Source organism: Pelobates fuscus, chromosome 6 (genome assembly GCF_036172605.1).
Source record: "Pelobates fuscus isolate aPelFus1 chromosome 6, aPelFus1.pri, whole genome shotgun sequence".
NCBI lineage: Eukaryota > Metazoa > Chordata > Amphibia > Anura > Pelobatidae > Pelobates > Pelobates fuscus.
This window is the reverse complement of record NC_086322.1, coordinates 67,232,871-67,247,403: the sequence shown is the minus strand read 5'-3', so window position 1 is coordinate 67,247,403 and position 14,533 is coordinate 67,232,871. Positions and strand designations below refer to the sequence as shown.

Sequence of the window (14,533 nt, the reverse complement as noted above, 5' to 3'; positions counted from 1 at the left end):
ATTACAACTTCATCAAAACAAAGTTTCTACGCTGCGGGGAGGTCCCTCTGTGCCTGCTTACCTCAAGAGGTTAAACCGTTAACAAAGGGGTTAACCACAAAGTCTTGCATCCGATGCCTGCGGATCCCAGTCTGAGTCTTCCTAATTCAAGTCTCAAACTGCAACTAAAATTACACAGATTTGGTGAAGCTCGGAGACCTCTTTTTGCCAAACCAACTTAATTCCAATATTGTTGTTATGGTGTCCAGGGTGTCCCTTGGAGGCCCAACAAATTTAGAAAATCTTATTGAAACAGAATTTAGCTCTTTGTAGTTAGTGGCCTATGTGTATTAAAAATAGAATGAAAACCTAGACTTAAAATGTTTTGCAATACAGAAATATAAGTGAACTTATTATGAAGCATTGTTCCTTAGCAACACAAATTATATATACATATTTATAGGCAAAAAACTGTGTAACAAATTGTATTATATCTCAAATATATATAGATATAGTTGCATTAAATGAAAAAGCCTATCTTTCCTCAAAATACATCAATATTAATGCACTTTCACAGAAAATTCAAAAGTACATGCGTTGCATGTCAAATTGGCATGCATTTCAAACTTTTGCATTCATGGCAACAATTACACAGCATAGTTAAATCTATAATTCTTTATTTTACCAAAAAAAACTAGTAAGAAAAAAAAGGAATAGGTTTCTTTGGTTTTTACATGTATAATTGTGTACCATTTTGTGTTAGAACTAAACAAGGGCTCAATCTTTCCAAATCATTCAACAATGTTAGAAAAGTTTCCAAGAGAATTAATAAGACAAGTCACCATAAAAGTCTATGGAAATTTTTGTAGATAAATTATTTGGCAATTCTACTAACAGCATCGAATCGTTTAGAAAGCTTATTAAATCGAGGCCTAAGTGTTTAACAGCTTCTTTCCTCTACTCAATGTCAACTGGGCCTTCGTTGTTGGTGAACGACAAATTTTAATAGTCTTTGCCAGCCATCTGTGTTGTTTTTTTTTTTTTGGTAGCTGACATTCTTTAAGAGATTGCAGATTACCGACCGCTGAAGAACCAATATTTAGGTACCCCATTCCCTGTACTGTCACTTTAAATACATTTTACTGAATTTAAATGTGAATTGATAAAATATAAGAAATCAAATTGTCTCCTTTCCCCCCAGCTCCATAAATTTTTCTCTTTTTTTTCCCCAAGGATTAAAAGGCCGGTGGGTCCGATGCCTTAGGGGGCAAGTTGAAAATCTGGCCCTGTGAGCCTGTTTATTGTAAAAGAATTCTTAGCATACACAAATCCCTGGCGTCTCTCTGTCAGTGTTTTATCCAATAAGGAATACATAGTTTGAACATGCTGCAGGCTGGCTGCCTTGTGAAGGATTAGGACATCTGCAGCAGTTACTGAGGAGGAGTGAAGGGGGGGGGACTTGGCAGATTTTTTGTGCTGCCACAGTCTTACAGTACGTAAACCTTCTGTGTGTGCAGCATTGCACCCACTCACTAATGTGTTCTTCTGGAGCAGTGGCACAATGGCTTCAGGAAAATATCACCAGCCTGGCACATATAATGGATGTAAAGCCAATCAGTTAGTGTCACAGGAATACACTCAGGAACTGCATTTTAAAATGTGTAAGAAGATCGCACAACTCACCAAGGTAAGAAAAGATCATGTTTTAATGTATCTGTGTATCTGGCATGATTCAGTTTGCAGGTCGTACGAGCTGTGAATCTGTTTGATCTTCTAATCCCTATGCAAACCCTAGGAATCCTTGAACATTCTATTGTTAAACGCTGTTTGAAAGGCGATTGACTAATATTCTTTATACTCGTTTTTGTTTGCATTTCATTAACGATTTTACAGTTGAAAACATAAAATCATGCTTAAATTTTATATGCATCATGTCTTGCTTTATTATCTTTTGTAAATCAGTGATTTGGTGTTTTCAGATCCGAGAATTTTGGTTAGCTGTTTTAGCAACAAAGGTTCCATCTATGTGATGGTGCAGTGAGAATGGTACTTTGTATGGCATGTTTAAAGTGCTTTTTCTTTCCGATGTTTCTTTCTTCTCTCCTGAGCTCCTTCAATCATAACATCCTTCCTTCCGTCTCATGTGTCACCTTGTTTTTTAATTACTCATCACTGTATCATCTTTCTTAATTCGGCTTATCCTATATAATTTTACATCTTCCACATATCATATCTAATATTGTCACATATTCTCACCTCTTCCTTCCTCTCTCAGATCATGTTATCTCCCCCATAACACTATCTCCCACACTGTGAGAAATTCCTATGCTGATCAAATCAGCATCTCCTCTTTATATTATTTCAATTTTTTTGTCCCTTCATGTCTATAGCGCCACTACTTTTAGCTGAAATAAAATATTGCACTGTAGAGAGCCTGAAAGGAATTCTTTTTGATAACTTGTAGCTGTGCTCTGTTTTGAAGGTGAGGAAAGCCATGATAGCTCCGGCACTCTACGATAACTATGCACTTGTTATGGTTAGTCACTGTAAATCAGGAGTGGTTAAGTCAGATTGTATAAGGTTTAACTGAAATAAAATGCTATAGATTAGCAATTCCAACAGTTCATTTTGCGTTATAATAATACATTTCTGACCTCTGTTTGTTCACTGGACTAGTTATTTAGAACTCTGACCATAAACTTTTGCCTCCAGCCTCTGACTGTATCGTAATGACCTTCTTTGACACAACAATCTTGGCCACCTTACTGTAACCATTTGGGCCTGTATTGACTGTATTGACTATGTATGTTGTTCAGCTATCTTGACCTCATAACATTACTCAAGTTACCCAGCTCCCAACTGATATTACATGGCTTAAAATGTACTTTATGTGTGAGGCCTGAACAGTATAGTAAACATGTTAGAGTGATGGGGAGAACAGGACCCTAATGCATATTTAATGTTACCTACTAGGGGCATTGTTAGGGTAAAAAACAAACAAAAATTATTTAGTAACCCCTTCCCAAAGCCCTACCCTGCCATTCCCCAACTCCACCAATTATCAAATCTCTTAGCACACTCACAGTTATTCTAGACCCACACACAGACACATAGACACACAGATATACACAAGCACACACAAGTACTGACTCATACAAAGGAGTAGATCAGCACAACAACAGACAGACGGGGGGTGGGGGGAGAGGGGGGGTGGGGGAGATTCTGCTTCAATGCATATGCTCAGGGCCTACCCTAAAAGGGTAATCCAGGAGTGAACACAGTGCTCAGTGCTCACTGTGTCTAGAGGGATTTCAGCTACACCTTGCTGACATGACCCAAAGAAGGACGAAACGATCATCTGGGATTGCTGTATCTCTCGTGCAGAAGGAACTTGTTGGCAATTCAATTATGTACTGCCCTTATGGGTGGGATCAGCCTGATATGCAAATGGTATAGGTTCACTCAATATTGGCACAAGTGAGCAAAAACTAGTTACAAACCTGAGTGGGGATTTCCCAAAGAGCAAGCTATTGGGTTTCTCTAAATTATCATAATCTCTGTTTTTGATATTGATGTGCCACTTACTTGGGTCCTGCTGGTGCTCTACCTGCATCTGATATTTTGCTAGCTGGCTCCTGACTCTACTGGCCTGTGCTGGCTAGACCCTGGTCTAGGTAGGCTACTGGATGGGAAGGTTGGTGCCTGGGCTGGTCCCTGGCTGTGCATGCTTGTAGTGACCTGGGCAAGCTTGTGGATGAGCTGGCTCCCAATATTGCAGACATAGGCATGCTGGTGAATGAGCTGGCCCAGGGCTGAGGATATCCTGGGCAGGTTACTGGATGAGTCTGCCCTTGGCTGGGACTAAGCTGTATTGACTGGTGGCTTAGCTTTTGATTGTAGCCGGGCTCCTTGCCCATGTCTCTGGTCCCTCTCTCCTTCCTTATGTCCAGCAGGAAGTACAGAAAGTCACATGGGTTTATAGCAGTAATGTCATATATCCACGCCTGGTCTGCTGCTTGCTAAGCCATCCGCTGCCAAGCTTGGGACTGCGCAGCACGAGAAGGAGAACATGTGAGTATTCTCCTTCTCACACTAGTGTGATTGCTTACACTGCACCACCAATTAATATTTAAATCTCTGAATGGCCCCAGTAACCATGAGCCATGGACCTGAGCAACAACTGCTCTATACTCTCCTTGCACAGGGAGCTCGCCCAACACCCCCATTGAAGCCTCTGTTGCCTATATTACTATTTGATAGTCATGTACATTCTATTGCTATTCAGATTTCTCAAACATTAAAGATATTTTCCAGACATACCGGTAGACATTACAGTGTTTATATGTAACGCTCGACAGTGGAGGAATGCGTGATTAAAGTATTGTTTACATTTTGTTTTACGGTGGTTTAAAAATCATTGAGACATTTCTTTGCTCCTTATAACTATGCTAACTGCATTGGGCAAAGTATGTGCAAAGATTTCTCCTGGATGGTCAGTACTTATTCAGAAAGATAGTCCTGTGTTGCATTACGTAGCAGCATATCGAAATAAATATATATTTATTTTTTTCCTCCAAATTAATGATAAACCAGGAAACTATATATGACAACTAATGTTATTATGTTTTAATTCTTTGCCCATCTTTACTCTCAGTGCCAGCAGGAGACAATTAAAGGGTTACTCCAACATCCATGACTTCTACTTCTTGAAGTGGTCATGGAGGAAGGAATCTGGCTGTACAGTGTTTCTGCTTAAAAAAATGTACATCCAGAAATATTTGCACTTGGGACTATTAACAACCCAGGTACACGTGACTGTGGAAACCTGTAACTGTTCCGGGGTGCCTAATGTCAATTCTGTGCATGTTTTACATCTGTCATCAAAGCACACTGCAGGCAGGGCCTGCAAGGGGAAGCTTGTGTCCCCCCTCCCTATACTTCCTGCTTCCCTATAACATCTGCTAATTTATTTTTACCCCTTGGCTACCTCTCCTTCTCTATGGGAAGTCTTTGATTGGACAGCACAACAGCAGGTGTGAAGTCAGGGAGCTTCGCCCAACTCTGGATTTCAGGTAAGTAAAACTTTATTTTATTAGTTATTTGTACAATTTTTAGGTAAGGGGGACCTAAAGAATAACGCCCAACAGGCATTACTAAGTTCAAGGCGAGGTACAGATAAGGATTAGGCAGAGGCAGGGTTGGACTAGCAAGAGGTCAGGTCAGTCAGCACAGATTCATAAATGGAGGCCAGGCCAAAGATCAAATACCAGGTAGTCATAACAGCAACAAGGAAACAACAGAGTCAAGGAGCACAATAATGCTGCACACTGATAACTTGTGGGAGCAGGTGTAAATAGGAAAGGGGGGTATGCCCCCTCTAGCATCACACCTGCTTCACTGGCACACCCCCTGGATGGGACAAGCCTCCTTCCCTCTAAAGAACGGCGGGCTCAGAAGGCGCGTGCCTAATGGATTTGGTATCAGTTTGCAATTCCTTGTGAAAGACCTTTGTCAAGCCGAATTGCGAGATGTGATCTCGGCACCGTGTGAACACCTCCAACCCACGAACACACCCCAACATGTGAAAACTCAAACGAAGTACTGACCAATGGCGCAGAGAAACCCGGTGCACTGCAGGGATAGGAGTGCGAAGTGAGTGCCGGGCAGGGCGAGGGGCTGACAAATATGTATTAGGGAGAGTCTAACATAATAGTATTGCTGCACTGAAAAGCTTAAAGTTGCACATTTGTAGTGATAGTTTACACCTCCCAATTTTTTTTTCTTCTGCTTAATTGCCCTGATTATGTTTTTATTTTTTAAGATAAATTGTCTGTTTTTAATAGGAGTAAGGCTAGCAGCAGCCATTGAATTGGATGCACATATACAGACCATAGGCTGCTTTGATCCCAACTTAGTTAAATATTGAATTTATAACATAAGTACTGGTTCAATACAATGAAGACACAGAAAACATTACACTAATAAAACTCTTTTTTTTTTAAATAGAGAATACTTCATTAATACCAAAAATAAGTATAACATAGCGGCACCTTAAAAGTGGCTTAGCTTAAAAAACACTCCAATAAGATAACCTAACTATTAAAGTGCTCTATTGTTCCAAAACAAGCCTCGTGCAAAAAACTCGTCAAAACAAACATAATGCAGGCAAAAAAAAAAACATAATTTGCATGAATTATGTTTGTTTTGAAGCGTTTTATGCACAAAGTTTCTTCTGGAACAATTTGAAGGCACACCACCATTTAAAGCACTTACTGTTTATGTAATTGGTATTTGTTAATGTTGTCCCCTAACAGATAATGTCACCGGCAACACTTTCAGTAGAGGGTACTTTCTGTCTTTTTAGTACACTGGAGAGATTTACACACATCTGCACATAAGGTGCGAGTTAAAGCCTGCGTTTGAATAGTATTTATATTCTCCTACATGAGTCGTTTAAATGCTGTACCCTCATTCAAAACTGAGAAAACAGCTGTTACCAAAGAGCAGTAAAATGCATAAATTTTCTGTCACACTTTTTTTTTTTTAATTCTTTATTTTTGCACACGACAGGCAATGCAAGACAAATACAACTTGCGCAGAAGCCAATATATAGAAGAGCATACTTAGAGAACAAAAAAAATTGACATCGGCACATACTACAAGCCACTTTATGAATTCCATACAACTTGCCCCCTATCGAGGAATTTATGTTTTTATATAGTGACGTTATTTAAATTCCCCACTTTTGCTCATGAGAGGTATAGCGAGAGCAATACAACGATGATGCTTGCGCAGAAGCCAAAATGTTAGAGATCATCCTCCAAAATACGAAATAAAACATTAGCCCCAAAGACAAGCCTGTTTATGGATTCTATACCACTTGCCTCCCATCGATGATGTTGTATTTTAATCAGGCTACGTATCTTATAAAGGAGCCCTAACTCTATCCATATCAGAGTGAACTTTAGGCATCCTCAATTCTTCGGTAGTTTACTCATGCCTGAGCGAGGAAAGTAAAGAACGACAATATAGACTGAGACAACATTAGAAATAATAAGGTAAAAAAGAGAATATACCCTTGGAAACCAAGGGTTTAGTAACAAGGTGAAGAAAAGTGAAAAAGAGAGAGAAAAGAAAAAGCAAGGAAAAGGGATGGAGAGGACGAGAAAAGAGTGAGTTTTAAGGATAGGGGGGGGAGGCGAACGAGGCTAAGGAAATCCAGTCCGACTCCGATCCAGCTGTGTCGGTCCCCGATTTAAACCACATATCCATCCCGTCAATCATCACCAGAACCCAGTACACTATTGTCCCATGGTTCCCAAACCTTCTGGAAAGCTACTGTTGTTCCTCTCAATCTAGCAGTCAGATCTTCCATGATTCTGCTTTCCTTTATCTTAGAAATCACTCCCCCAAACTCCGGGCCTCCAGGTGCTAGCCACGCCGTTGCTACAGCTCTGCGTGCACTTAAAGTTATTGCCCGTACCAGTTTCTGCTCCCTTCTCGTCCAACCCTCAATAGATCTATTTAACAGGTAGATCCATGGGTCCAAGGCCAGGGGTTTGTCGAACGTCTGCCTCACTAGGTCTTCAACAGACTTCCAAAAACCATGGATTTTCCGGCATTCCCACCACATGTGGAGATACGTACCTCGGAAACCACAACCCCTCCAGCAATCGTCAGTATCTATCTTGTGCATTTTGTGCAAAGTTATCGGAGTAGTATACCACTTGAGCATGGTTTTCCAAGCCTGTTCCTGCTGCGTGACACATATAGAAGCGCTCTTGGTTGCTTCCCAGATTTCCTGCCATTCAATTCCTTCTAGTTCCTCCCCTAGGTCCGACTCCCATCTATCAGTGTACGTCAATCTACCCCATTCTCTAGTCTCTGTACTAAGGTGAGCATACAGAAGTGTAATCATTCCTTTGGGGGCAGATCCCTCTCTACATAGTCTCTCGTAAAAAGTAAACTGTCCCTGGGCTGCAGCTTTAATACGGGGTCTCCTAGCGAAGTCCCTTATCTGGACATATCGAAAATAATCAGCTGGAGTCAGGTAGGTATTTTGTTGCAGATCTTGAAAAGGTACGATATCCCCTTCCCTATAAAGTTGGTAAAACCGTTGTAACCCAGTCTTTTCTATATTGCAAAAATTCCTAGGGGCCAAACCAGATGGAAACTCTCTATTTCTGAGTATCGGAGTCATAGGGGAGGGGGATGAAGCAAGTCCAAACTTGATGCAGTTCACATCCCATAATCGAAGAGAGTAGGGACCCATATCGTAAATTGGGGGACGTCGAGACCTACCATCAAAGATTCTATTTCCACCCATCTTCTTTCCCCAACAGGGAAATGCCACATGACCACCTGAGACAGTTGGGCCGCCAAGTAGTCTGTCACACTTTTAAAGATGATTAAAAGAATTAAGATTTCTATGATGAAAAGAAAAAATATTTTTCAATGTGCAGTGTGTGCCATATTTTACCAAATATTACCCACAATGCACAGTGTTCAAATAACCAATTATATCTATTTTTAGAGTATCTTGGCACCCATCTGTTAAAACAAAGATGATGGGGTGAGAGGGATACATTTAATACTCAATGATGGTTTGTGTGCACACTTGGTACTCTGGCACCGTGCATTGTACTTTATGGGTCACCCATCTCAAACATTAGTATAACTCATACTTACCCATATTTTCTGTGTGGGTTCCCTAATGTTTGGCACCTGCCTATAAAATAGGGTGTGTCACACACACACACAAACAAAATGAGCTGATAATGCATTGTGCCTACTGGAGGATGCTGAAAAAAAGCATTCAGGACAAGTTGGGCCTAGATCCCTTTCTAGAACAATATCCCTCACCCTTGAAAAATTAGGAGATGCAATTTAACATAAACTAGTGATGCAGTTTGCAGAGAGGTATCTACAAATGCATGCAGCAGTTAGGCTACCATTCACAAAATAACATGTTTTCTTTTTTTTTGTTCCAAGTGAAATAGCGCAATTTCAGTGAAGAAACTTAAACTCTGCATATTTCTGCAAATTGTCATGCAGAATTACTATTTATGCTAAATTTAACTGACTGAGAAAATAAATGTGTAAATGTGCCATGTTCACAACCGTTGGCACTTTTTCAGTCACTTCACCCACTTTGGCTGAAACTACAGCCTCTAAACACCACTTAACAGTTCCTATAATTCTTTTAGAATCCCCCCCGTCATCCCCCTCTGAAATTGTTCCTTACAGAACCCTTTAGATCGAGAAATACATTTACCTAATATCAAGTTTGGGTAGTGAGAACGCCATTCAAATATCTTAATCTTTCATTACTTGGCGTAGCTCATAGTTGATTTTGAGGTATGCTTTGGATTAATGTCCTACTGGATACACTCACTTTCAGCATCAGTTTATTTACTTATTGTGAAACATTAGCTTCTATGATTTGTTCATATTTAGTAGAATCAATTAATTTCGCTACCTTTACATCATTTCATATGCCACCAGCAGCCACACAACCCTAAAACATAAATGATCCACCCATGCATAACATTTGGCAAAATGTTATATTTTTCAAAAAGTTTAAAACTTACATTTAGTATTTGTAGTCCTAGAGATCACGTTTTACTTTATAACACCACTACCTCTTGTCTCATCTCTCCAATTTAACCTTTAGATTGTAAGCTCACGGGCAGGGTCCTCTACCTGTTGTATCGGTCTGTTCTTATTGTGTTTGTCTTTTTCCCAGTTGTACAGCGCTGCAGAATTTGTTGGCGCTTTATAAATGCCAGTAATAATAATAATAATAATTGGTTCCAAAATACCTATGACTTAGCCTCTTGTTAAATCACATACTTCAGATGTTGAGTTTTGTGATAAAATTGCAAGTAATGTTTCCTTCTGCTGGCTTGTCTGTGCAGATTGTGTCTGTGCATGCATTGCTGCACTTCTTGCTATAGCACACAAATCTTGCAGGTTCTTTGCAGTTATCTGTGAGGTTTATTTTAGTTTATTGACCAGGCACCAATGAGTTCTATAGAAGATTATTTTTTTATTTTCTTCAGAAAATAATTCTTCAGAATTTGTCTTTTATTTTCATTTATTTTTATAGAAGCACATGGTTGTTAAGCACAAAACACTGAGAGGACCCAAGAGTTAAGGAATTTAAGAGCCACTGGGCTATGATGTTATGCCGTTTCCACTAAGCGGTACGGTTCGGGTCGGTACGGTCTGGTACGCTATTTGAAGTGTTTCCATTATGAAAGTGGCCCATACAACCGAACAAAACCATGCCATTCCAGTTCCTCATTCAGATGTAGGTCCATAGAAATTGGTACAGTACGGTTAGGGTGGAGCTACTGGCGTCACACTATATCCAGACAGGAAAACGTCAATGCTCACGACAAATGACACGCTAGGCATTGGTCTAAACCCTGCATGGCCCCTGGCGGTCCGACTTGCAGTGAAACACTCACCTGAATAGGCTGGACCATTCTAACCCTTCCAAACCGTACCGACACGAACGATACTGCTCAGTGGAAACGAGGCAAAAGTGTAATGAGTTCAGTTAACAGTTAAGATTCTTAGTAATTAGTAGGTAGTTAAGATTCTTACGAAGAAATCACTAGTGAATTAAAGAACCACTATAGTGTTAGGAATACAAAACTGTATTCATAGCCTGTAGTGTCAGTTCCCCTCTTACGTGCGTGTTCTCCGCCTCCCCCCCCCCCTTACAGCGAATAAAGTGTTAAAAAAACCTTTTTAATACCTGATTCCAGCACAGAGATTAGCACTGGCTTAATCTCTTGCTCCAGTGACATCACGCCGATGGGGAAACCAAATGTGCATGCGAGATGAGCCACATGTGCACATTAGACCTTCCCCATAGAAAAGCATTGAATACATGCTTTCTATAAAGCTTTTGAAGATAATGGACGTCCTCATGCAAAGCGTGAGGCTGCCCAACGCCGCTTTACTAAACTTAGTTAAACTTTGTGAAAATGCAGAAAGCACCTCTAGTGGCTGTCTGGAAGAAAGCCACTAGAGAATCTCTTAACCCTCTAAAAACTGTAATGTTTTCACTTACAAGGTTAAGGGGACAGGGGCACTCCACCCAGATCACTTCAATGAGATGCTGTGGTTGGTATGGGTGCCAACAATCTTCCTTTAACTGAAAAGGTACCAAAACTGTTGAACATACCACATTTGTCATCTTATGTTTTCTATGGATTACGTTCAGCAAATTAATAAAAATCATGCATTTAAATGTGCAGAAAAAGTAGTTGTTCGTTGCAGAGGTTGAGCCGACTTCTTTTCACTTGGAAATTGAAAAAAGTATATTATTTGGTCAAAGATTTCAAAACTTTTGCCTAAATCTGTATTCTAGTGTATACATGTAATTTACCCTTTGTGCAATTTTCCTGATGGATGAAAATGTAAATCCATGCAGCATTGGGATTTTATTTGACGACTCTCCAGGTTCTATATATATATATATATATATATATATATATATATATATATATATAGAAGGCTTGGCCTGTAATTGTGGGAGGCACTTAAATTCCCTATTTAAACTCAGTGAGCCCCTGCTTACCTGTCTTCGACGATCTCGGAAGTGCTTCAGTGTACTTCCGGTTTGCAGATCCGTAACGTCAGTATTCCCGCCCGCCGGCAGCCCGGTTCATACGCCCGGTAGCTGTATTCGTGAGTATTCCGCTTCCTGCCTCTCTCGGACGGCATCAGAATCGTAAGTTTAGCCCTGTCGCTCACGGGCTCGCATTCAATCCGCTTTTCTCGGTCAGTGTAACACGTTCAGTTACACTTACACCTCGTAGTCTCCTTCAGCCACAACGGGTTGCCATACGTTTTCGTTCAGGGGGTACGTTTATCTTCATTCTGTTCCGTATTCAGGGGCTGTATTCACGTTTTAAGATAAGTCTTAAGTGGTTACGTTTGATATGAAAGGGGTTTAAGCGGTTTAGTAGTGCCCAGTATTCTCAACTTCGGTGTTTAAAGTAGTTATGTGGTCCCCTTATGTCATAAATAGCTAAATAGCGTAAATAGGGGGTATGTTGTTAAATTGTGTTAAATGGCTGTTCCTGTCCTGTTTTTGTTGTAGTTCTTACTAGTACTGACACTTCTCGCAAGTGGCCCTTCGCGGGTGTACGTTTTCGCAGCTTTGTTAAGAGGTAGGCCTCGGTGTCACCCAGTTCTTGTGTGTATGCTGTAGTTAAATAGTACATATCGTAAATAGGTCACGTTTCTTTTCCTTTAGTTCCATTGGTTCCCTGCAGGATTATACTTTATTAGGTCAAGTAAAGTTTCCTTCCTCAGCAGGTATGTTATTGGTATGTCCTGACGGGGGGGGGGGGGGGGGGGTTCGAGGACTAGTTGTAATTTCTCCCGCCAACTTAGGTATGTTCCCGTGGGCTCTTTGCCTATAAGGTTAGAGGTCCCGCAAGGCATAGGTCAGCCCTTACGTTCCGAGGTTCAGGCCAATCGTCCCAACGCATAGCTATAGCCTTGCTTCAATATTAGTTAGGGCCTCACCAGTCACGGCCAATCATATTGCTTCTTTTTCATGTCACCGAGAGGCCAACTCCCCGCCACCCACCTCAGTGGCACCAAGGCCCCACGCGCCAAATCATAGTTAGTGCCTCTCATAGCCGCTTGGCAAGTAGTTAGGGCCTCATCTGCCACCAACAAAAGCTAAGCTAATACAATTTCGCCTATGGGCACTAGCCTAGTAAGTGGGGTCCCTCCAGCTTTTTAATTTTCAACACTAAACTCGCCCTCTCTGCCCCTTAGAATGTCCAACGCTTCGGTGTTAGAAGACAATCTGTCGGTTTCCAGCACCCCACTCAGGTCGGGCACGCAGAGAACGCAACCAACCCCTCCAAGTCCAGCTTCCAGCTACCGCTCCTGGACTATCCCTAAGATTACCGCTGAACTTAAAAAGATAAATATCCCTTATCCGGCTTCAGCTAGGAAGAATGAACTGTTTCGTTTATTGAACTCTACCGAGGATAACGAAAGGCCTGGCCCTAGTTCGCAGGTTAACGTACTTAATAGCCTGGCTGAATTACACGCCATGATGGCCTCCCTAGTGTCCTCAGTTGCCACCATCAATAACAGATTGGATAACCTGGAAGCTAATAACGTCCCTTCAGTCCCCGAGTTGCCCGGGCCGGTTGTCCAACCCTCGCCCGCTCTAGGAGGTAACAGTGACCCTCCACCGCCTAGGAAAGTTTCCAACCTTATTAATCCTATTCACCTGATACCACAGTCTCTCAGACGTGACATCATAGAGGGAAAGGATGTTAACTTGGCCTCGCTACTGATAGCGGCTCAAGACGTGGTTGAAAACAGGGCATACACGTTTGAGGACCTATCAGTAGTGATGAGGGCCAGGGACCCGAGGTTGAATAGGAAACTTAACATCCCTGAGTTTGTCTTGGCATTTGGCCTATACAGAGACGTTATCTGTACTGCTTTTCCCCTCCGCAGAGAGGAGCTGGATTTGTACCTTCACAAGGTGATAGAGTTGGCTTATAAGTACGGGGGCTTTGCCTTCTACGACTATCACAAGTCGTTCTCCGCTAGGTCAGCCGCTTCGTTGTCCCAGTATAATACAGTCACGGACTGGGGTCAGTTAGATACAGAATTGTTTCTCATGCATTTTGCAGGTCTGAAAACCCCTTCCTGTGCCATTTGCTCATCTGCAGCTCACTCTATTAATTTCTGTCCCGAGAATGTAGCTATCCCCTCTACCAGCAGCGCCAACTCCGATTTCCAGTCGACTTCCGGCCAGAAGGAGGTTAGAGATAAATTAGGCAGGCCCATAGTGTTCTTGGGAAAAGCTCAGGTCTGCAATAATTTTAATGCTGGGGGTTGTAGTTACAGTGCTTGTAGGCTGCTGCATGTGTGCTCGCTTTGTTTCAGGGCACATGCCAAGACGATGTGCCCTAACAAATTGTACCCTAAAAAGGCTTCTACTCCAATAAACATTCCGAGTTTGCAACGTTACCTGGCTAATCATCCTTCTTTGCATCTGGTGGAATTTCTCACGTCAGGGTTCACTCACGGGTTTCACACAGGCTTTGTCTCTCTCCCCTCAGGCATCCTGGAGTGCCCCAACCTTCAGTCAGCTCTCACAGACCCCGATACCCTACAAGTTCTCTTACAGAAAGAAGTGGATAACGGCTTCATGATAGGCCCTTTCACTACTCCTCCTTTCTCCTCATGGAGGACTAACCCTCTAGGTATCGCCACTGGGAAGTTTAACATCAAAAAGAGGCTTATTATTGATTTTTCTCACCACACGCTTCTCCCACACCTAGCCTGAATGCACTAATCCCGTCAGAAGATTTTTCTCTTCAATACGCTAGAATTGATGATGCCATTCAGGCGATTATTAACTCCGGGAAGGCGGCCTGGTTAAGTAAGTCGGATATTACCAACGCCTTTAAGTTACTTCCCATCCATAAATCACTCTGGCATCTGCACGGAGTTAAGTGGCTAGACAACTACTATTTCGCTACCAGGCTTACTTTCG

At 41.7% G+C, this 14,533-nt stretch overlaps 1 protein-coding gene across 5 annotated transcripts in view; it reads left to right on the top strand.

The window, feature by feature from the left end:
* The first annotated feature begins 1,436 nt into the window (after positions 1-1,436).
* FAM184B (family with sequence similarity 184 member B) overlaps positions 1,437-14,533 on the top strand; it is a 49,138-nt gene continuing 36,041 nt past the window's right edge. For all 5 annotated transcript variants that reach the window (XM_063457820.1, XM_063457816.1, XM_063457818.1 and 2 more), the window contains exon 1: positions 1,437-1,666. In XM_063457820.1, the coding sequence (XP_063313890.1) occupies positions 1,541-1,666 (126 nt within the window). In that variant the 5' untranslated portion in view covers positions 1,437-1,540. The remainder of the gene's footprint in view (positions 1,667-14,533) is intronic.